We start from the raw sequence: 24,279 nt of genomic DNA on the forward strand, positions 1-24,279 counted from the left end.
TGTAAATAGTAAAGGTTAGTAACTATGTAAATAGTAAAGGCCAATCGTCTTTTAGTAAGGATGAAAGGTCAATAGGAACTTGTATATAAGTGGCATTTGTCTTTGTAAATAAATCATCAATCACTAACCATCCATATATCTCTCTTTTCTCGCATTCTGCAATATAGTCGATCCCCCCCCCCCCCCAAATTGGTATCAGAGCTAAGTTAAAAATAAGCTAGATAAGAAAATATCTATGGAAAACAAATCAACTATGACGGATGATCTACAAGAATAGGTATATTCATTTATGCTTATGAATAGCTAAGACTGTTTTATTCCTTATAATCTCTTGATTAATTATAAATATTCATCATGCTATAGTACTGTTATGATAATCATCTTTAGAAGGTTTGCTATGGAAATATTCTGAGAGTAGGTAAGCCCAGACTATGCCATCCTAAGGTGAAAACCGGTAGGCAAGAAGGCCGTTTAGGGGAGTACACAGAGTTGAGGCTGTTAGGGTAACTGATTGAAGAAAAAAACCATAGTAGTGACTAGAACAGATGATTAAAATAATTTTAGTATAACATGATGAATAAGTATAATCAACTAAGAGGTTAGAGGGAATAAACTTTAAAAAGCAAAACAAATGATAAAAATAAATACCTATTTGTTAAATGATGATGTTAATTACAAGATATTAGTACTCTATTCATTAAAAGACCTTGATTCTGACATAAAGAGAATAATTTATGAAAAATTGTTAATATTAGAAATAATAAAAGAAACAACCCAAAGTTGGACAGAATTAATCGTACCAGATGACATAGATCTATATGATGAAATAGAATTAGAGTTATAAAAGTATGATTGAACCAAAACCTTTTTAGTTATCCACCATTTTACTTGTGTATTATCTGTTCTCACAATAAATTTGTTATAAACAATATATGGTTCAAATTTGTTATAAACAAATATTTAAACATTTTATAAATATTTATTAGCATTTGAACCATATATTGTTTATAACAAATTTATTGTGAGAACAGATAATACACAAGTAAAATGGCGGATAACTAAAAAGGTAACAGACTCAGTTACAACAAAAGAAATAAGGAGATTAGTATTAAATATATTAAACTTTACATTTACAATTGAAGTGATAAAAACTGACAAGAATATTATTGCAGATTATCTCTCACAAGGAAACTACTCCAAATATACAAGAAAAAATACTAACTGCCACAACTACACTTTGCCAAAAAGTGGAAAGTCTTGACAGTGAAGTGCAACTATTGAAGAAAGCATCTAACAGCCAGTAGCATGACTCTAAATATGCGGAGCTACGTCGTCCGGCAGACGATAAAAGGCCATAACTAAAAGGTGACGTTGAGAAACACCTAAAAACTCAAAATACTAACAAATTATCAACTGCAAGTACAAATGAAGCAAGCACAAGTAAAGGAAAAAATATCAATTTAAACAATCTATTTGAAAAACCATTCATTCCCAGAAAAAAATTTATAGATATAACATCAAATCCACAAACTTCTACCTACGCAGAGAGCCTAAACAGAGAAAAGAAGATATATAACCATATTACCCAATCATATATCGAAAACATATATACAATCCAAACTTTTTTAAACCTCAAGCCAAGATCTACTACCACTACAGAAAAAATACAGAATTATGTAACCCAACATTTGCAAGGCTACAACAAACTAATCGCACAACCTAAAACTAACCCAAACTTGGTTAGAACAAAAACGAATTTATACATTTTGCTTCTGATTGTATAAGCGAGAGAGGCGAGGGTGACTAGCGAGATTAAGGGCCCATTTGGCCATAAATTTTGCAAGTAAAACTTGGGGAAAAACTTGGCAAATTTTGTTTGTCCATGCACTTTTTTATTATTTGGTAAATTTTTTTGGCAAATTTTCCAAATTCCCAAATACTAGAAAAAACTAGTATTTGGGCCAAATATCATTATTTGAAAAGTTTTAGAAATTCAATTTTTACCCTTAACTTTTTATTTTACAAAAATTATATATTTATTAACACCAACCAATTCAATTAGCTCCCTTCTACATGCGTTCTTTTGATCTCATATATTCCTTTGTTACAGTTAGTCTTAATGAACTAGCTACTAAATAAAACATGAATTGCATTTATTTTATTTTGGTAGATAAATATTACGTTGTTAATGTTGGTCTAAGGAACACAAGAGGATTTTTAGCTTCATTCATTGGAATGCGCTATCATTTGCAGGACTACCGAGGAAGTGAAAGAGAGCCTAAGAATGGAAAAGAGCTATTTAACTATAGACATGCTTCTCTGCGCAATGTAATTGAAAGAACTTTTGGTGCGTGGAAAAGTAGATTCAGAATACTAAGACAAGGCATGAACAACTATGAATGTGACATACAAGTGAAAATAGTAATTGCTTGCGCTGTATTGCATAATTTTTTACGTGAACACCAAAGTAGTGATGGAATATTCAATGAATATTAAAATGATGATATTGTTGTTGATGAAAGTGACGAACTACTAGCTCAGGGTAACAACATCGCTTCATCTTCTCGATCGTCTGATTCGAAAACGCAAGCTCATCGAGAAGAGATTGTTCATAAAATGTGGAAAGATTTTATTAAAGAATAGGTTGAACTCTTTCAAATGAGAAAGTATAGGTTCTTTAGTGATTGCAATATTTATTTCCTTTTGTTTTCTTCTCTTTTTTTCCCCGAATTTATATTAGTTGTATTTTCATTATCATGATTTGTACCAAGACCTTTTCACTATACAAATATTTACTATAATGATTCTTGTTGATTTGTTGCGAAAGTCATAAATCTTGTTACGTGAGATTTCTATTGTGCTATGTAATACAAATTTATGGTTAGTTTGATAGTTTTAAAAACTTATGGGTATAAATCATATTTCTTAAAAAAATGAAATATGTTTCTCAAATTTTATGGCCAAACACATGGTAAAATTTCACCCAAATTTTCATCCAAATAATATTTGCCAAAAATATTTGAATATCTATGGCCAAACGCTAGCTAAGGAGAGTGGCGAGCGAGTTCTGGAAGAGAGGACAGAGGAAAACAAAAATATATGTATTTATACAATTTCTCTTACTTTATACAAATACAAACAAATTTTATATATTTGTATTTGTATAAAAGTGAGAGAAAGCGAGCGAGAGGAGAGTGACGAACGAGAGTTTGAAAAAGAAAGATAACTAACAAACAGTTTGCTAGGGGATAAAATTAAATCGAGAATGATCATAGTAATTATTAATTTGACTTATTAATTTGTCATTATATATACAATTTTCCCTTTAAAAATGGGTTTAAAAATTCACATCTTTTATACTATTAGTATATAGTTGTGGGGATATGAGTATTGCCCAACGTGTCCAAAAGAAAAAATTGGAAGTATACGATATTGATGTTCTTTCTCTCTAGTGAGTATACGATATTGATGTTCTTTCTGGTTTAAATTGTAAGTTCATAAGCCCAACGGCTCATTCGTGACCGTTGATGTCTCTATCTCTCGCAATCGCCAAAGGGAAGCATCGCCAAGAAAGAAAAAAGATTGTCATCGTCGAATTTATTACCTGAGTTTTCTATCTGTAGTGATATTCCTTGATGGTTGAAAATGGGGTTTCCATTTCAAGCTTTCTTCACTATGATTTCTGGTTTTACTTGTAAATTGGGACGGGTGGAGGTTGGGGGTTTCCGATTTCAACAATTTAAGATGTTTTCATCTGATTTCTGGTTCTACATGTATGATTTCTTGATGGAAATTCGGAGGGGTGGAGGTGGGGGTTTCTGGTTTCTTCACTGAGATTTCTGGGTTTACGATAGGATGGACTGCAGCTGGCGGATTTTATCCTTTAGTTCAACTGCAAGGGATAGTACTTAATCTTCAATATAAACCAGACCAACAGAAATAGAATCAAGTCACTCTTTAACACCTTGTTGAATTCTGAAAATCTTAGTTGGTCGAATCAATTCTGTGATTTTTCTATCTTTATTGATGTTTCCTTCTGGATTCGTTTCTGTTCTGTGTATTAGTTTGCACTTTTACTATGAACCTTTGCCTTCAATTGTAAGATTTCTTAATTGTTGAAAATGGGAGGGGCTTTCCGATTTCAATAATTTAGGATGAAAATCTCAACTACAAATTAAGAGTTGGAGGTGGAGGGTGTTAACCACCCGAGCATGTGCATCTGATGGGGGTAATCTGGTATTTCATCTATTTCCTTTTTTGAAATGCAATAACCTGATTGACTGAACGTTGATAATGCACCAAATGTTCATGCTTATCATAGGCAGGTGATGTTCAATTTTCTCTCCTTGATGCTGTTGCAGGTTTCAAGCTAATCATCTCAAGACAAAATATTCCTTTGGTTTGTCATAGTCTGTGTTTGTTGTTTCTTGTTACACCTGCTTCTATTTTGGTATTTGACAGAGCACCTTTAAATTTAATGTTTGAACCACAACTATGGTTTGTTGAGAGGAATGGCTCATCATCAGCTTACCTGATTCAAGTTCTGGATATAAGTATAAATTTCTAACAACTGGAAAATACATTATTGTGATCTTATATACTGTTTACATTCCTAGCACCCTTTCCTCATGTACACATTCACTGTTTTTTTATTGAATTTCTGATTTTGTTTAATAGCAGTGTTGTTGGGGAAGACAGAAAATTTAGCGTAATGGTTAGCCTTTTCAGTGGATACAGAAGAGAAGAAGCGGTCCAAGTTACGGAAGTTTGTTGATACCTTCTGCAGGAAGCCTCAGGACAATTTTGCTTCCACGCAACTCACTTTTATGGCCTTAAGGAGCACGTGCTAACCACTTGCCTCATTGACATATCAGCCAGAAAGCCCAACGAAGCATTATGTCCAATTGGAAGAGCTGCCAGAACTGATCTTTTATCATCAGGTCTGTTGTACAGCTTTTTTCACCTTCTGCTGCATTTCCTAAATGATTAAAGCCACGATTTATCAGCTGGTCGGATGGCAGTGTTCTAGATTTTACATTGAATTGGAACACCTCTCCATTCAAAGTATTGATGGACACTACTTTCAACTCAAGGATCACTCGCAGCCCTTTGAAATATATCCGTTGTTGTCATTGGTCACTCATCTATCCTATCAGCTAATGTTTTTCTATTCTATCCTTCTTTTTTCTTTTTCTAAATTTTTTGTTTCAGATTATATTTGGATGAATTGGATGAACTCAAGCTAGGATTACTGCATCTTTTGATTTTCTTTTATTTTGAAACAGTAACATGCAACTTTTGATAATTTTGAGTTTTCACTGTTTGATGAACCTTTTGCTAAATAAGTTGTTTTGCAATTCCTACATTGAAAAAGATTGCTTCTTGTATTTGAAATTGTGACTAACTTGGAATCATTTTTGTCTTTGGAAGGCAACCATGTACATCCAAGATTGTAAGCATTAAGAAGAACATTTCTACTTGCAACAGTAATGTTCCTACTGCCAAGCAGAAAAACCTGTTTCTATTCAAAGAAAATGAAATTGACATAGAAGAAGATTTAGAAATTGTAAAAGAAAGATTGAGCATTTCAAGCATACCAAATACGTTAACAAGAGCTACCTCATCAAGAATGAGTACATCTAAAAGGAACTATGAAATCCCACAAAACTTATTAGATAAGGAAGAAATAACACCATATCATTATTACATAACAGGAATAATAGACCAAAGAAAATATAAAATCTTAATAAATACAGGACGAGAAGAAAATTACATAACAAGAGAGTTAGTATTAGAAGAAGAAATTATAAAAACAGGACATATATGCCCTGGATTACCTAGTGAGATAATAAACACAAATGAAGAAAAAACGGAAAAAGAAATAATTATAGGAGGAATACCCTTAGTAATACCATTTTAAATATACCAAGGAAACCATAATATTACATTAGGAATAAAATGGTTAGAAAAAGTTAAACCGTACAACATAGAAAATGAACAATTAACAATAACTTGTTAAAATAAAAAAATGATTATAAAAAGAACAAAATGATTAATGAAAATATTTATACTTGCAAAAATTATTGTAGAAGGATATCACAACAGATATTATACCCCTATGATACATATAGGAGCAGAAGCGAATATATGTAAATATAATTGCTTACCAGAAGATAAATGGGAAAAATTAAAAACACCTATGGTAGTAACAGGATTTAATAACGAAGGAAGTATGATTAAATATAAAGCAAAAAAATATAAAAATACAAATATGGGATAAAATACTAACAATAGAAGAAATGTATAATTTTGAATTCACAACAAAAGATATGTTGCTAGGAATGCCATTTCTAGACAAATTTTACCCACATATAATAACAAAAACACACTGATGGCTTACTACGCCATGTGACTATAAAATAGGAGCAAAAAGAGTAAAAAATAAACAACGAAAATCTATAGAATGGATTAAAGGCAGTGAAAAAATAAACCAGGAAATGGAAAATATAAATGAAAAAAAATATTACAATTAGAAATCATTATATTTACAATAGACAAAGTTAAAATAATTAATGAACAACTAGAACAATTGTATAATGAAGATCCACTACAAGGATGGGAAAAACATAAAACAAAAATAAAAGTTGAATTAATAGATGAAAATAATATAATAACACAAAAACCATTAAAATACAACTTTGATGATTTGCAAGAATTTAAAATACATATAAATGAATTAGTAGAAAAAAAAATAATATACAAGAAAGTTATAGTAAACATATAAGCCCAGCATTTATAGTTATAAAACATAGTGCACAAAAAAGAGGAAGAAGTAGAATGGTTATAGACTACAGAAATTTAAATGCCAAAACTAAAACATATAACTATCTAATACCAAACAAAATACTAAAAATAAGACAAATACAAGGATATAATTATTTTAGTAAATTTGATTGTAAATCAGGATTTTACCATCTAAAGCTAGAAGAAGAATCTAAACAATTAACAACATTCACAGTATCGCAATGATTCTATGAATGGAATGTATTACCATTTGGATATAAGAATGCACCAGGTAGATACCAACATTTTATGGATAACTATTTTAACCAGTTAGAAAATTGTGTTGTATATATAGATGATATATTACTATATTCTAAAACACAAGATGAACATATAAGATTATTAGAAAAATTTATACATATAATTAAACATTCAGGTATAAGTTCAAGTAAAAGTAAAACAGAAATTATGAAACCACAAATAGAATTTCTAAGAATACAAATAGATAAAAATGGAATAAAAATGCAAACTCATATAGTACAAAAAATAATTACTATTGATGAAAAAAATATAGATACAAAAAAGAAATTACAATCATTCTTAGGATTAGTAAACCAAGTAAGAGAATACATACCAAAACTAGCAGAACATTTAAAACCACTATACAAAAAACTCAAAAAAGATGTTGAATATCATTTTGACAACAAAGACAAAGAACACATAACAAAAATCAAAAAATTATGCAAGAACTTACCAAAACTATATTTCCCTGATGAAAGTAAAACATTTACATATATAATTGAAACAGATTCAAGTGACCACAGTTATGGAGGAGTACTAAAATATAAATATAACAAAGAAAAGATAGAACACCATTGCAGGTATTGCTCAGGATCATATACTGAAGCACAAGCAAAATGGGAAATAAATAGAAAAGAATTATTTGCATTATATAAATGGTTGTTAGCATTTGAACCATATAAAGTTTACAATAAATTTATTGTAAGAACACATAACACACAGGTAAAGTGGTGGATAACCAAAAAGATAGATGATTCAGTTACAACAAAAGAAATAAGAAGATTGATATTAAATATATTGAATTTTACATTTACAATTGAGATTATTAAAACTGATGAAAATCTTATTGCAGACTACCTCTCAAGAAAGAGATACAATGAAAGATCTATTGGCAATGATGACAAACCTATGCCAGAAAATGGAAAAAATAGAAACAGATGTACAAAATCTGAAAGCTAATAGTTAGCAGCATGACTCTAAAAATGCGGAACTACGTCGTTTGGCAGACGAAAAACAGCCAGAGCTAAAAGGAGACGTTGGGAAACTCCTTAAAACCCATGACATTACTGATGTTGCAGGTACAAGCAAAGTAGCTATGGAGAAACCTACACCAAAAAACACAAACTTAAATAACATATTTACCAAACCATTTACTTCAAAGGTACGAATAATAGATACTTCAGCACCACAAACATGTAACGATCTGTTAGTCGTTTTGAGCAGCAGATTTTATTCTGGAAAAACAGGCTGAGGCGACGGACCCAACGACGGACCGTCATGGGCACGACGGACCGTCGCAGGGTCTCGTTTCAAAACACTTAGAAAATCTGAAATTGGACACTGAAAATCGACTCTCTAAACTTCGTAACGGAATGGCAGGACGGACCGTCACAGGCGTGACGGACCGTCACAGATTATTCAGTGGAAATTGAGTCTCTGACCTTTGCGACGACCTGCAGGACGGACCGTTGCAGGCGCGACGGCCCGTCACAGCTTGCGTAATCCCAGTTGGAGTCGGATTTCAGGTTATGTTTTAAGGGACGTTTTTGACTATTCTTGCCTTAATTATAAAGTTCGTGGGTTTATATTAATAACTCAAATTCTTGGGGGTTAAAAGAGGTAACCTTAAGTTAATTAGTGGGGTATTATGTCCATCTATTATTCTTAATTATATACTAATTAGGGTAAAAGAAAGAGGGTTTGAATAAGAAAATAGAAAGAACAAGAAGGGAGAGAGAAATGATCGAGAGAAGAGGAAATCACCAAGCTTTGAGGATTAACTTGCTTGATTTCAATTCTTCGGTGGAGGTAGGTTATGATTTTCATGCTATTCGTAGTAAACTCTTAATAACGAATGATATGTGTTAGTAGTATTGTAAACCTTCTACATGCTTAATTGTATGCTTGCATGAATGATGTGATTATGTAATTGTGAATAAATAAGCATGATGAAGCTATTGAATGCCAAATCTTGAAAAGAAACCCTAATCTACTTTGTTAATGATGATGCCTTGGTATAAAAGAAGGCTTGACGAATGAAAGTGGTGAGACTAGGGGATCGGGTGCCACGTTCCGGTACCAGGATAGAATATGGATCGGGTGCCACGTTCCGGTACCAGGATAGAATATGGATCGGGTGTCACGTTCCGACACCAGGATAGAATATGGATCGGGTGCCACGTTTCGGTACCAGGATAGAATATGGATCGGGTGTCACGTTCCGACACCAGTATAGAATATGGATTGGGTGCCACGTTCCGGTACCAGGATAGTATATGAGGATCGGAGTGTCACGTTCCGACACAAGTATAGAATATGGATCGGGTGCCACGTTCCGGTAGCAGGATAGAATGAGGATCGGAGTGTCACGTTCCGACACCAGGATAGTATATTGAGGAGCGGAGTGTCACGTACCGACACGAGGGAAATAAAGATAATGAATCTTGAAATATGTTAATATATCCAATCCAATGAACTAAATTCCCAAATGAGTATGATGAGGAGGTGTGAGTCCTCATTGATGTGCTTGGTGTTGTAACCAAGGGTTATGGTAACTGTAAATGCTGCATGCTAAGGATATTAGTTGATTTTATGATATTGCTTAATACATACTGTTTTCTATTTTGAGTTGGCCGATGATATCTACTCAGTACCCGTGTTTTGTACTGACCCCTGCTTTTATTGTTTTCTTCTTGTTTATTTGTGGAGTGCAGCAAACGTGCCGTCATCTTCGACTCAACAGTAACTCAAGCCAGTCTTACTACATCGGAAATTCAGGGTGAGCTAATGCTTCTAGGTTTGACTGGATCTTCTTCTTCAAGTCTTGATGCCTTGAACTTCCGGCATGGACTAGCTTCTTATGTATTTTTAGCTTCTTAGAATACTCTTAGTTTAGTAATTTTATTATAGATGTTCTTGTGATGATGACTTCCAGATTTTGGGGAATGATAAGTTTTGAGTTATAGAAGTTGATTATTGATTTTTATTAATGAGTTTAAGTCTTCCGCATTACTTCATGTTGATATTATATTGAAATGTTAAGGTTTAGATTGGTTGGTTCGCTCACATAGGAGGGTAAGAGTGGGTGCCAGTCGCGGCCCGGATTTTGGGTCGTGACAAACTTGGTATCAAAGCATTAGGTTCGTTGGTCTCATCACACAAGAACAGGTCTAGTAGAGTCTTAAGGAACGGTAGGGGGACGTTTCGTGCTACTACTTGAGTCCAATTGGTATCTAGGCGATATGAATTGGTATCTGACCATCTTCACTCTCTTTCGCAGATGGTTAGAACTAGAGCAACGACTACGCCAACACCAACGCCGGCCAGACAAGAAACAACTGAGCCAGCCACTGGGGCTGTGGCTCGAGGGAGAACAGCGGCAAGGGGCCGTGGTAGAGGTCGTGGGAGGACGTCCTCTAGAGGAAGAGGACGAGCACCGAGCCCATCTAGTAATAGGGCGGTGACTCCTCCACCGACTGAGGAAGTGATAAGAGAGAGGGAGGATGGGGTGAATGAACAAGTGCAAAATGAGGAAATGCCACCCCAACCTACCCCAGAGATGATCAATCAGGTTCTGGCTTATCTTAGCATCTGATCAGGGCCAGACACCCCCAGTGTTTTCTGCACCAGCACCTCAGGCTCCGGAGGTACAATATGCGGCTACTATGGCTCCCCGCATGGATGTTCCATTGGAAATAGGCACGTTTCCAAGTCTGACTACTGGGCCTATAATGACAAATGATCAGCATATATTTTCAGTAAGTTCTTGAAATTGAAACCTCCAGTCTTCAAGGGTGCGGAATCGGAGGATGCTTACGATTTTCTGGTGGACTGTCATGAGCTACTACACAAGATGGGTATAGTAGAACGGTTTGGTGTTGAGTTCGTGAGTTATCAGTTTCAAGGGAACGCCAAAATGTGGTGGCGGTCACATATTGAGTGTCAACCAACAGAGGCACCACCTATGACTTGGGCCTCATTCTCTAGCTTGTTTATGGAGAAGTATATCCCCCGAACTTTGAGGGATAGGAAAAGGGATGAGTTCTTGAGCCTAGAGCAAGGTAGGATGTCGGTCAATGCATATGAGGCTAAGTTTCGTGCATTATCCCGGTATGCCACCCAACTGTGTTTCAGTTCACAAGAGCGAATTCGCCGGTTTGTGAAGGGGTTGAGGTCAGAATTGCGGATTTCGGCCTTACAGATAGCGGCAACGGCAAAATCCTTCCAAGAGGTGGTAGACTTTGTGATAGAAGTGGAAGGAGTGAAGCCAGACGACTTCACCCCAACATCGACATCAAAAAGGTTTCGAAAGGGAGGTGAGTTTAATGGTGCTTACACTAGAGGATAGGGTTCGGGAAGTTACTCAGTCCGACCAATTCAGTCTTCACTACAGACTGTAGTTGGGGGTCCACCTCCGACCGGTCAACACTTCTCTGAGAGACCTATGCATGAACCCAGAGAGTGCTATGGATGTGGGGAGATTGGACATATTAAGAGATATTGTCCAAAACAGAGTTACAGACCTCCAAATGTTAGAGGTAGAGGTGGTCATGGCAGAGGCCGTTATTCTGGAGGACGTGGTGGTCGAGGAAATGGTGGTCACCAAAACGGCCGAGGTGATGGGCAAACTGGAGCCACTACATCACAACAAGGTAGGGGAAACGGACAGACGAACGATAGGGCCCATTGTTACGCTTTCCCTGGGCGGTCTGAAGCAGAGGCATCTGATGCTGTCATCACAGGTAATCTTTTGGTTTGTGATTGCATGGCTTCTGTATTGTTTGATCCTGGATCCACATTTTCTTATGTATCTTCCTCATTTGCTAATGGTCTAACTTTACATTGTGAATTACTTGATATGCCTATTCGTGTTTCTACTCCGGTGGGTGAGTCTTTGGTAGTTGAAAAGGTGTATAGGTCTTGTTTGGTGAACTTTGTGGGGAGCAACACTTATGTAGATTTGGTTATCTTAGAAATGGATGATTTTGATGTAATTTTGGGTATGACTTGGCTTTCTCCGCAATTTGCGATCTTGGATTGTAATGCTAAAACGGTGACGTTAGCCAAGCCTGGGACAGATCCGTTAGTGTGGGAGGGTGACTACACTTCCAATCCGGTGCGTATCATCTCCTTTCTTCGTGCTAAGAAAATGGTTAGTAAAGGGTGTTTAGCTTTCATGGCACATCTCAAGGATGACACTACCCAAGTGCCTTCGATTGAGTCAGTTTCAGTAGTCCGTGAGTTTCTGGATGTGTTCCCTCCAGATCTTCCTGGTATGCCACCAGATAGGGATATTGACTTCTGTATCGATCTCGAACCGGGCACACGCCCCATTTCTATACCCCCTTATAGAATGGCTCCCGCAGAGTTAAGAGAGTTAAAGGCACAACTTCAAGAGTTATTGAACAAAGTCTTTATTAGACCAAGTGCATCTCCTTGGGGTGCTCCAGTTTTGTTTGTAAAGAAGAAGGATGGGAGTTTTCGAATGTGTATAGACTACAAACAACTAAACAAGGTAACCATAAAGAACAAGTGTCCTCTTTCCCGCATTGATGACTTGTTCGATCAGTTACAAGGTGCTTGTGTCTTCTCTAAGATTGACTTGAGATCCGGTTTTCATCAATTGAAAATACGGGCAACGGATGTGCCAAAGACTGCTTTTCGAACGAGGTATGGGCATTACGAATTTATAGTGATGTCTTTTGGTCTTACGAATGCCCCTACTGCATTCATGAGCTTGATGAACGGGATTTTTAAACCATATTTGGACCTCTTCATGATCGTATTTACTGATGATATATTGGTATACTCAAAGAGCAAGAAGGAACATGAAGAGCATTTGAGAATGGTATTGTAAATGTTGAGGGAGAAAAAGCTGTATGCCAAGTTCTCTAAGTGTGAGTTTTGGCTAGATGCAGTGTCCTTCTTGGGGCACGTGGTTTCTAAGGATGGAGTGATGGTGGATCCTTCTAAGATTGAGACAGTGAAGAATTGGGTAAGACCTACTAATGTGTCAGAAATAAGGAGCTTTGTTGGGTTAGCTGGCTACTACCGCCGATTCGTCAAGGGATTCTCTTCTATTGCTTCCCAACTGACGAACTTGACTAAGCAAAATGTTCCATTTGTATGGTCGGATGAGTGTGAGGAAATCTTTCAGAAGCTCAAGACTTTGTTGACTACCGCACCTATCCTTACCTTTCCAGTAGAGGGTAAGAACTTCATTGTTTGTTGTGATGCATCCTATTCTGGTTTGGGTGCAGTACTAATGCAAGAGAAGAGTGTGATTGCTTATGCTTCAAGGCAATTAAAGGTGCATGAACGTAACTATCCAACCCACGATTTGGAATTGGCTGCGGTGGTGTTTGCATTAAAGCAATGGAAACACTATTTATATGGGGTTAAGTGTGAGGTCTACACGGATCATCATAGCCTTCAGTATGTCTTTACTCAGAAAGATTTGAACTTGAGGCAGAGGAGATGGATGGAACTACTGAAGGACTACGACATCACTATTTTGTATCATCCGGGGAAGGCGAATGTTGTAGCGGATGCTCTAAGTAGAAAGGCGGGAAGCATGGGAAGTCTAGCTCACTTGCAAGCTTCTAGACGCCCATTGGCTAGAGAGGTTCAGACTCTAGCTAATGACTTGATGAGATTAGAAGTAAATGAGAAGGGAGGATTGTTGGCTAGTGTGGAGTCAAGATCTTCTTTTCTTGACAAAATTAAGGGAAAACAGTTTGATGATGAGAAACTAAGGTGAATCCAAGATAAAGTATTGCGAGGGGAGGCTAAGGAAGCACAAATCGATGAGGAAGGTGTTTTGAGAATCAAGGGAAGGGTATGTGTACCCCGCGTCGATGATTTGATCGACACTATTCTGACAGAGGTTCATAGTTCAAGGTATTCTATACATCCGGGTGCAACCAAGATGTATCGTGACCTTAAAAAACACTTTTGGTGGAGCAGAATGAAGCGTGATATTGTTGACTTTATTGCCAAGTGTCCAAACTGTCAACAAGTAAAGTATGAACACCAAAGGCCCGGAGGAACACTTCAGAGAATGCCCATTCCGGAATGGAAGTGGGAAAGAATTGCAATGGACTTTGTGGTTGGTCTTCCAAGGACAATGGGTAAGTATGACTCCATTTGGGTGATTGTTGATAGGTTAACTAAGTCTGCTCATTTTATTCCGGTTAAGGTGACTTACAATGCCGAGAAGTTAGCCAAGATCTATATCTCAGAAATCGTTCGATTGCATGGGGTTCCACTATCCATCATATCAGATAGAGGTACGCAGTTTACTTCTAAGTTTTGGAAAACATTGCATGCGGAATTGGGTACTAGGTTGGACCTTAGTACTGCGTTCCATCCTCAGACCGATGGTCAGTCTGAGCGAACGATTCAAGTGTTGGAAGATATGCTTCGTGCGTGCGTGATAGAATTTGGTGGCCATTGGGATAACTTCTTACCCTTAGCGGAATTTTCATACAATAATAGCTATCACTCGAGCATTGATATGGCCCCATTTGAAGCATTGTATGGGAGGAGATGTAGGTCTCCCATTGGTTGGTTTGATGCATTTAAGGTTAGGCCTTGGGGTACTGACCTTTTGAGGGATTCGATAGAGAAAGTGAAGTCTATTCAAGAAAAGCTTCTAGCGGCGCAAAGTAGACAAAAAGAATATGCAGATCGAAAGGTTAGAGACTTAGAGTTCATGGAGGGTGAACAAGTCTTGTTGAAAGTTTACCAATGAAAGGGGTGATGCGGTTTGGTAAAAGGGGTAAACTAAGTCCAAGGTACATTGGACCATTTGAAGTACTTAAGCGAGTAGGAGAGGTGGCTTATGAGTTAGCCTTGCCTCCAAGGCTGTCTGGAGTACATCCGGTATTCCATGTGTCGATGTTGAAAAGATACCATGGGGATGGAAACTACATTATCCGTTGGGATTCAGTTTTGCTTGACGAGAACTTGTCTTATGAGGAGGAGCCTGTTGCTATTTTAGATAGAGAAGTTCGCAAGTTGAGGTCAAGAGAGATTGCATCCATCAAGGTGCAATGGAAGAATCGACCCGTTGAAGAAGCCACTTGGGAGAAGGAGGCGGATATGCGAGAAAAATACCCACATCTGTTTACAGATTCAGGTACTCCTTTTCGCCCTTGTTTTCCTTCTTTTGATCGTTCGGGGACGAACGATGGGTAAATTGGTATTTATTGTAACGATCTGTTAGTCGTTTTGAGCAGCAGATTTTATTCTGGAAAAACAGGCTGAGGCGACGGACCCAACGATGGACCGTCATGGGCACGACGGACCGTCGCAGGGTCTCGTTTCAAAACACTTAGAAAATCTGAAATTGGGTACTGAAAATCGACTCTCTGAACTTCGTAACGGAATGGCAGGACGGACCGTCACAGATTATTCAATGGAAATTGAGTCTCTTACCCTTGCGACGACCTGCAGGACGGACCGTCGCAGGCGCGACGGCCCGTCACATCTTGCGTAATCCCAGTTGGAGTCGGATTTCTGGTTAAGTTTTAAGGGACGTTTTTGACTATTCTTGCCTTAATTATAAAGTTCGTGGGTTTATATTAATAACTCAAATTCTTGGGGGTTAAAAGAGGTAACCTTAAGTTAATTAGTGTGGTATTATTTCCATCTTTTATTCTTAATTATATACTAATTAGGGTAAAAGAAAGAGGGTTTGAATAAGAAAATAGAAAGAACAAGAAGGGAGAGAGAGAAACAATCGAGAGAAGAGGAAAGCACCAAGCTTTGAGGATTAACTTGCTTGATTTCAATTCTTCGGTGGAGGTAGGTTATGGTTTTCATGCTATTCGTAGTAAACTCTTAATAGCGAATGATATGTGTTAGTAGTATTGTAAAGCTTCTATATGCTTAATTGTATGCTTGCATGAATGATGTGATTATGTAATTGTGAATAAATAAGCATGATGAAGTTATTGAATCCCAAATCTTGAAAAAAAAAACCCTAATCTACTTTGTTAATGATGATGTCTTGGTATAAAAGAAGGCTTGACGAACGAAAGTGGTGAGATTAGGGGATCGGGTGCCACGTTCCGGTACCAGGATAGAATATGGATCGGGTGCCACGTTCCGGTACCAGGATAGAATATGGATCGGGTGTCACGTTCCGACACCAGGATAGAATATGGATCGGGTGCCACGTTCCATTACCAGGATAGAATATGAATCGGGTGTCACGTTCCGACACCAGGATAGAATATGGATCGGGTGCCACGTTCCGGTACCAGGATAGTATATGAGGATCGGAGTGTCACGTTCCGACACCAGGATAGAATATGGATCGGGTGCCACGTTCCGGTACCAGGATGGAATGAGGATCGGAGTGTCACGTTCCGACACCAGGATAGTATATTGAGGAGCGGAGTGTTACGTACCGACACGAGGGGAATAAAGATAATGAATCTTGAAATATGTTAATATATCCAATCCAATGAACTAAATTCCCAAATGAGTATGATGAGGAGGTGTGAGTCCTCATTGATGTGCTTGGTGTTGTAACCAAGGGTTATGGTAACTGTAAATGCTGCATGCTAAGGATATTAGTTGATTTTATGATATTGCTTAATACATACTATTTTCTATTTTGAGTTGGCCGATGATATCTACTCAGTACCCATGTTTTGTACTGACCCCTACTTTTATTGTTTTCTTCTTGTTTATTTGTGGAGTGCAGCAAACGTGCCATCATCTTCGACTCAACAGTAACTCAAGCTAGTCTTACTACATCGAAAATTCAGGGTGAGCTAATGCTTCTAGCTTGGATTGGATCTTCTTCTTCAAGTCTTGATGCCTTGAACTTCCGGCATGGACTAGCTTCTTATGTATTTTTAGCTTCTTAGAATACTCTTAGTTTAGTAATTTGATTATAGATGTTCTTGTGATGATGACTTCCAGATTTTGGGGAATGATAAGTTTTGAGTTATAGAAGTTGATTATTGATTTTTATTAATGAGTTTAAGTCTTCCGCATTACTTCATGTTGATATTATATTGAAATGTTAAGGTTTAGATGAGTTGGTTCGCTCACATAGGAGGGTAAGTGTAGGTGCCAGTCGCGGCCCGGATTTTGGGTCGTGACAAAACATCTACGTATGCAACTAGCCTGCATAAAGAGAAGAAAACATATAACCATATATCCCGAACATATATTGAAAACCTATACAAGATACAAAACTTTTTGAATAAAAAACCCAAATCTACCACAACATTAGAAAAAACTCAAGACTACCTAACCCAAAAACTACAAGGTTATAACAAGTTAATTGCACAACCAAAAACTAATCCAAACCTAGTAAAAACTTGTTATAACTATGGATTATTAAATACAATCTATACATATACAGGTGAAGAAATAAGTGGAACCCAGAGGTCCACAAAGGAAACTTATTTTTCATAAGTTTCTACACAGCACCAGTGGAGATACTCTATGATGAAATAAAGCCAATGATCCAGATAGTCAAAATTGGGCTAACACGGGAAATAATAATCCCTGAAGATATAGGCCAACAACCAGAGATAACGAGAGTTGAGATACCCAGTTTCTATGCCAATAAAAGGATAATTGGATTATCAACTATTATACAAGAGCTAGCAAATAACTATCTACAAGGCAACGCCATATGGAGCTACTATTTGAGAGATCACTTAATGATATACGCCAATTCAAAAGAAATAAGACAAGCAGATATGGAAGAAGTCCAAAAATGGATTTTGTCCCTGTTAAAACCAGAAGCTACGCCAACAACTAGAGCAATAAAGCAAGGATTCATATCCGAAGAACTGATGACAAGATACTGCAAGCTAGTTGGGCACAAATACCCAGACCATATTTGTTCAAAATGTAACCAAGGAGATGACATAATCCCTGAGGTACATCAGCCATATGTACAAAGTAATAGTCTTTTATTTTTGTCGTGTTGTTTCGGCTGAAAAAAGCCAATTATAAAAGTCGTAAAGTAAATAGTAAGAGTCAAGTTACTGTGTAAATAGTAAGAGTCAAGTAACTGTGTAAATAGTAAAGGCCATTCGTCTTATAGTAAGGATGAAAGGTCATTATGTATGTGTATATAAGAGGCATTTGCCCTCATAAATAAAACAAGCCTCTTCCAAATTCATAAATTGAAATTAAATGAAAACTTTGAACCCATCCAATGATTTACAATTTATATTTTTCTCCTTTAGTACTTATTACAAAAAAGGAAGTAATAAGCAGAGTCACATATCTGAATGTGAGTGCTTATCATCTGGTATCCACTATTTTTTTATTGATGTATGAAACAACTTGTATTATTTTACTAGTTCCTATATTTAAAAAAAGTTTCATACATGCATGGTAACCATCAACTTAGGAGACATCCTCTAGCCATCAACATCTAAACATTGTGTAAAAAGATGAAGAACAATGGTATAAGTATAAAAATGCACTAAGTATGACAATCATACAAAAACATGCATGCATTTAAAGAGGACATTCCATTTGAAATCATGCAACATGTTTTTGTAGTAAACTTCATGAACATAGGAACATTTAAGCATAATATAGTTCACATACATCATATAGACATGGATACTACTTATAATAAGCACATAAAGCCATTTATCAAACTTTGAGGCATATTCAATACATAAAATACAATACTTCTCTTTTTATCTTATTTATTTCCTTGTGTAACCCTCATGTTTACTTAGTACAATGTATCAACTTGAGGATGTATCAACTTGAGGTCACCTTGCAATAACCTTTCATAGATATGCTTCATAAACATAACCACATATATTCACAAGTCATAAGCCCCTTAAAGACATGAGCTTCACATAAGGACCCTCACCTAAGATAACTCTTAAGTCACACTAATACCATGTTTAGGTAGCATCCCATAATACTACATCTGCCAAGTGTTCCTAAGAAGTCACCCTTGACTAGGCATAACATACTCAACAAGTCATAACACTTTAATTTATCACTAGACATAAGGCACATACTTCATAATATCGCATAAGGATTCTTTCCTTTATATAACCTTAGTCTTAACTCATTTAATTCATACCATAACTAAATCACCCTCTTAACCCTTGACAAGCTTACTTGTGCAATGTACACATGGAGTCCCATACCCCCACATATACTAAGTAAACCCATTTAGAAGCCATATGTGCAATTCACATACATAAGCATAATTCATATCTTAACATGGGAAAGTTACTTAAAAACACATTCATACAATTCATACACAACATCATATAAATCTTACTTTCATACAAGTACTAATCTTATCCATTCTTGAAGTTTACTTGTGCAATGCATGGGTGGGTTCCATTGTCACATCCGAAGAGCACCCCTAAATATAACCGGTGTCTTCGTCCTCGAAGAGGACTCAGACATGCCCCTATCATTAGTCATACATATCATTGGTTAAAAAACGCGAACAATTAAAAACTTTTAATTTATAGTATGTGAAGTATACTTAGACTTCTCGCTTATTATATATTGAATCTTACTTAGGCTTCTCTTTTAGAAACATGATCAACATACATACGATAGTCTAAAAATTGACTCACATAAAAACAATCTGAAGAGTTCGAATATTGGACTTAGCCAATACAATGTCAATATGCCATATAGGCCTTACTAAAATAGAATTCAATAATAAAAGGAATAAAAGAGGATTTCTTCAACTACTACAATCTTCATGGATAGAATAATGAAAAAATAGTATCCCCGAACATGAGGACCTACAAACACATGGAGAAAGGGTTCCAAGGTTTATCAATCGACCTTCTTAAATCTTCAATGGCCCGACTCTACATTTGTAGTTATATAAAGTATATGGGTTAGTATGCCACATGTACTAAATATGGGTATATGCGCATAAAACATTTAAAGACATGCATGAAAAGGACCACTTCTTTAAAAAACATGCTAAGTCACTTGAAAAACTTTAAGGCACATACAAGAGAGCATATACAAGATAAGGGTCACAACAACATAAAGCATGATCATAATTAGAGACATATCATCATAAGGTCATATTAACATTTCATGTTTACTAGTTCATATAAACATAACATACAAAACAGATATTTATAATCCCATCCCAAGCCTATAAGTGCAATGATCATGCAAACAATATAAGAGACCATAATTAATGCTTTGCTTCATACAACTTATATCATAAGTAGTCATCACCAAATATAGCAATATAGACCAAAAACATTTTCATCAACATAACCAACATCATATAACAACAACATCATATATCATAAGCATTATACATTTCATGTTTTCATCTTACATGTGAACAATCTCCTAGGACTTCCCTTAGAGTAAACATGTGCAATGTCTAGGTAGAGTCCTATACACCCATGTATACTAAGTAGACTCATCAAGTCACCCTAGTCAATGTCCATTTACTTTAGTCTTTCGTTTCACTTGAGGCAACAATATCCTTAACCGACATTAGACCATGTGAGATAAACATGGAATCGGTGTCATGAAACCCTTCACCGAAAGAAAGTGGTCTTGCGAAGGTAGAACCAACACATAAACATATAATTCTAGGTGGATCCACTAGCTAGTATTCCTATGGAGGCAACATAGTTCAAGAACTAGGAGACATATTACAGACCCATAGTTCCACATTATATGACAACCTCTATCTCATGAGAATCATTGTGAACCTACCTTCCAACTTGGGAAGGGACACCTCTCATATCTAGTTCACTCGGTGCTAAGCTAAAATCCCTTTTTGAATTGCCTTTATGTTATCATTAGTCATCAATATTATCATAGGCCATTGGATATTAACTCCTTGTGTAAACATGATCGTAGCTCATTGTGTTGAAGATAAGAATTTTCTTTCATCACAACCCTTTATTATTTAAGGAACAAAGAGAAGCATCATCAACTTTGCATTATCATTCCCTTACCATGATCTCACATTCAACATATTCATAGGCCATTATATATGCATAAAAACATCATACGTACTTCAATTTCATAACAATATCAATTATAGGCCAACATCAACAAAATAGAGCAATCATGACTTTGGAAGATTTTCGTAATTGCTTCCAAGAACCTTCATCAAGAATTTACTCTCAATTTATAACAATCATACAATAATATAGTGAAATACTCAATTACATAATCAATTCCAACCACTCTAGTCATACACAAGACCAATTTATAGTTAGGGTTAAGGGAAATGTATCATTTAAGATTCCATTCATCCTATAATTCCAATCCCAACATTTACATGACATTAAGTGATAGATATAACATGATTGAATCTATTATTTAGAGAAGGAAAATGCTTCACGCGAAAACCCAACATTACATATTAATTACCTAACAAATACATACTTAATTAAACATAGAAAAGCATAGTTTTTATCATTAGTAATAAATCTCAAGTTTGGAAGAAAACCCGTTTGTAGAGTAAAACCCCTAGGAATTGAATTGTTGGAAATTATCGTTGAAAGAACCTCTTGGGGAAAGGAGTCCCAAGAATGAAGAACCCATACCTTATTGACAACTATTCCAAAAATTTTGAATAAAAACCTTGTAGTCTTCGTCTTCTTCCTCAAGCTTTTCTTGTTATTGAATGGTTGTTGAATAGAGAGAGAGTTTTGATAGAGATGAGAGGAATTTGTTAATTGTTATTTAGAGTGCGTGAAAGTGGTTTAAAATGGACCTAAAACCATTATAAAATCATCCCCTAAAATAAAAAAAATATCCCTCACTTAAATGAGTCTTTTTATGAAATTGAATTGATTTAAAAATGATGCAGACGAATCTAGGAAGTGGTCGCGCGTCGCAGGGGCAATTCCAATTCTTTTTTTTTAAAATTTGGGTCAAGGTAGTGAGACTCGTGAAGGCCCTGCGCTGCAAGGAAGATTATTTTCTAGCCAGTACTGGAAGCGTGACGCGCAAGGGGCTTCACATCTTGGCTGTCGCAAGATGCTTTGGCAGCTTGCTCGCCAATGTTTGGGTCCTCCTCAAGGATCCTTCGAGCCGTCCTTGGGGAGTCGTGACTGGAGGTTTGGACCCTTTTTACTATATTTTACCTATTTAAAGTATTTTTACAATTTTTGGACTTCATTTGACACTCCCAAACCTGCACCAAACATAGGGACATCTACTAGTTTAATTTAGCTAGTTTCCGGACGTCAATGTCTTTCTTTGTCATTTTGGCTTTAACCTTTTATAATTGAGTTTAACACATTGGTCTGGAAACATTATCTTAACCACTGTTTAATAGGCGAATCTCTAGTGTAAGTCATGAAACTTCCCTAGTGTTACATTATCTCCCCCTTAGGAACATTCGTCCCCGAATGATACTAAAATCTCTTGGAGGGTAAGGATAGAATAAATACTAGCATCCCAACCAACAACAACATAGAATCATAATTAGTCATAGCTTGTAGAAGTACTTCACAACTCCATTCAATACATACTACAACATTAGATATAACAACTCAATTCATGATGCAAAACATATAAGCGGTCAACATTTCATAGCACATAATTGTTTTAGATTTCTTTCGGAAAATATATTTTTTATAAATTTTTGAATTTTTTAGAGTAGCACTTAATTTTTCAAGAAAAATCAAGAAAAATCAAGAAAAATATTTTTTTAATTGATTAAAACAGGAAACCGGTTGAAAATGTTTAATGGGGGTTCGGGGATTCATATTTATATTTTGGGAAGGTTTTAAGACACCTAAAATATTCGGCGCGATTATCCAACAACTAACTTTTTTGGCTAAATTGATTTTAACTTAATTTTGAGATAAAAATTATTTAGAGCTATTTGAAAAATGAGGTATTCAATTTACTATCAAAGTGAGATTTGACTTGCAAAATTTATTTTAGGTTTATTTACTTGATCAATTTAATTAAGTTGTTAAAACAAAATAGCGTCTTGCAGGGATTTGGATTCTCTAACCTTAAGACTAACGACAAAACAAAACACATAAGAGAAATTGATTTTTAATTAATTTTGAGATAAAAATTATTTATAGTTATTTGAAAAATGAGGTACTTAATTTAATATCAATGTGAGATTTGACTTTCAAAATTTATTTTAGGTTTATTTACTTGATCAATTTAATTGAGTCAGTAAAACAAAATAACGTCCTGCGAGGATATGGGTTCTCAAACCTTAAGACCTACGACAAAATGAAACACACAAGATATAAAGTAAAAGAGGGAGAGAGAGAGAGAGAGAGAGAGATTTGGGTCAAAATTCGGTTCCTGTCCGCCTTGACCGGAATTTGGACCTATTAGTTTTTTATTTTTGACCCACTGGTTTTGTACCTGCCATAAGCCTATCATACAATAGTCAAGAAAAAATAAAAGACGACAGGGGGTTAAGCCCCAAAATTCTAAAATATGACATTCTTAAAAAAGTCGAACTCTTTGATCCGAATTCTTCGGCTTTTTAATCTTCTTCAAACTCTTTTCGCCAAGACCTGTACGTTGGGTTTGAATGAATAAAGGAATTTTGAGCCTTTATGGCTCTCTTGAGACACAAGGAGAGACGAGGGTTTTTAGAGAACTCGATCGAGTTTTACATGCAAAGGACAAATAAAATACATAAGTACCAAATTATACGAAGCAATGAACAAAACACTAAATCAAAAGAAAACATTATGTATGACAATTGATCCAGCAATGATTCGGAAGAAAGCAAAGCAAAGGAAAATTAAGGAAACAATACATTATCTAGTGGTAGTAATTAAAATAGAGGAAATGGATAAAGGACCTTAGACTCCAGAATATAACATGTAGGCTAAGACAATATCAAAGATCCTGTAAACAAACCGCAACAAAACAAAATATTTAACTCAATTTTTATCAAAGTAATACATATTAAAAAAATTCTTCCACCTTAATTGATAATGAAATCTGAATGGTAAGATAGAGATGAATACTTCATGCCCTCATGCATTTAAAAAAAATAAAATTCACAAGCATGAATTTGTCGAGACAAACTAAATAAAATAGGATGAAAATGCACAGACATGAGCAAGGAATCTCAATACTTCAACATTTTTTTTCTATTTACTCATTTTTTATAGACATCAAACAAACATGAGTTTCAAGTTGAAAAATTCCTCATTATTTCCATTGACAGCGCCACTTGATACTTCT

At 35.8% G+C, this 24,279-nt stretch overlaps 1 protein-coding gene and 1 pseudogene across 9 annotated transcripts; both read left to right on the plus strand.

The window, feature by feature from the left end:
• The first annotated feature begins 3,392 nt into the window (after positions 1-3,392).
• On the plus strand, positions 3,393-17,074 carry LOC109119311 (cold shock domain-containing protein 3-like). Of its 9 annotated transcripts, none has more exons than XM_069289740.1 (5): positions 3,400-4,553; positions 4,678-4,940; positions 9,798-9,862; positions 10,364-11,825; positions 16,799-17,074. In XM_069289740.1, exons 4-5 carry the CDS (start codon positions 11,528-11,530, stop codon positions 16,828-16,830), a joined length of 330 nt encoding a protein of 109 aa, XP_069145841.1. In that variant the 5' UTR covers positions 3,400-4,553; positions 4,678-4,940; positions 9,798-9,862; positions 10,364-11,527; the 3' UTR covers positions 16,831-17,074. The 9 variants fall into 9 exon arrangements, 2 of the variants coding, with proteins under 2 accessions (XP_069145841.1, XP_069145842.1); XM_069289741.1 differs by having other exon boundaries at positions 4,681-4,940; XR_011211863.1 differs by lacking the exon at positions 10,364-11,825 and having other exon boundaries at positions 3,397-4,553; positions 4,681-4,940.
• Positions 17,075-17,169: 95 nt separating this feature from the next.
• On the plus strand, positions 17,170-18,154 carry LOC101261966 (uncharacterized; annotated as a pseudogene).
• Positions 18,155-24,279: the final 6,125 nt, after the last annotated feature.

This window comes from Solanum lycopersicum, chromosome 10 (genome assembly GCF_036512215.1).
Source record: "Solanum lycopersicum chromosome 10, SLM_r2.1".
In the NCBI taxonomy this organism is placed as follows: domain Eukaryota; kingdom Viridiplantae; phylum Streptophyta; class Magnoliopsida; order Solanales; family Solanaceae; genus Solanum; species Solanum lycopersicum.

Coding starts and splice junctions, on each gene's coding strand:
- LOC109119311 (XM_069289740.1), top strand. CDS start 11,528: ATGCATGAACCCAGAGAGTGCTATGGATGTGGGGAGATTGGACATATT. Junction 11,826..16,798: donor ATCTGATGCTGTCATCACAG/GTAATCTTTTGG, acceptor TGTGGAGTGCAG/CAAACGTGCCATCATCTTCG.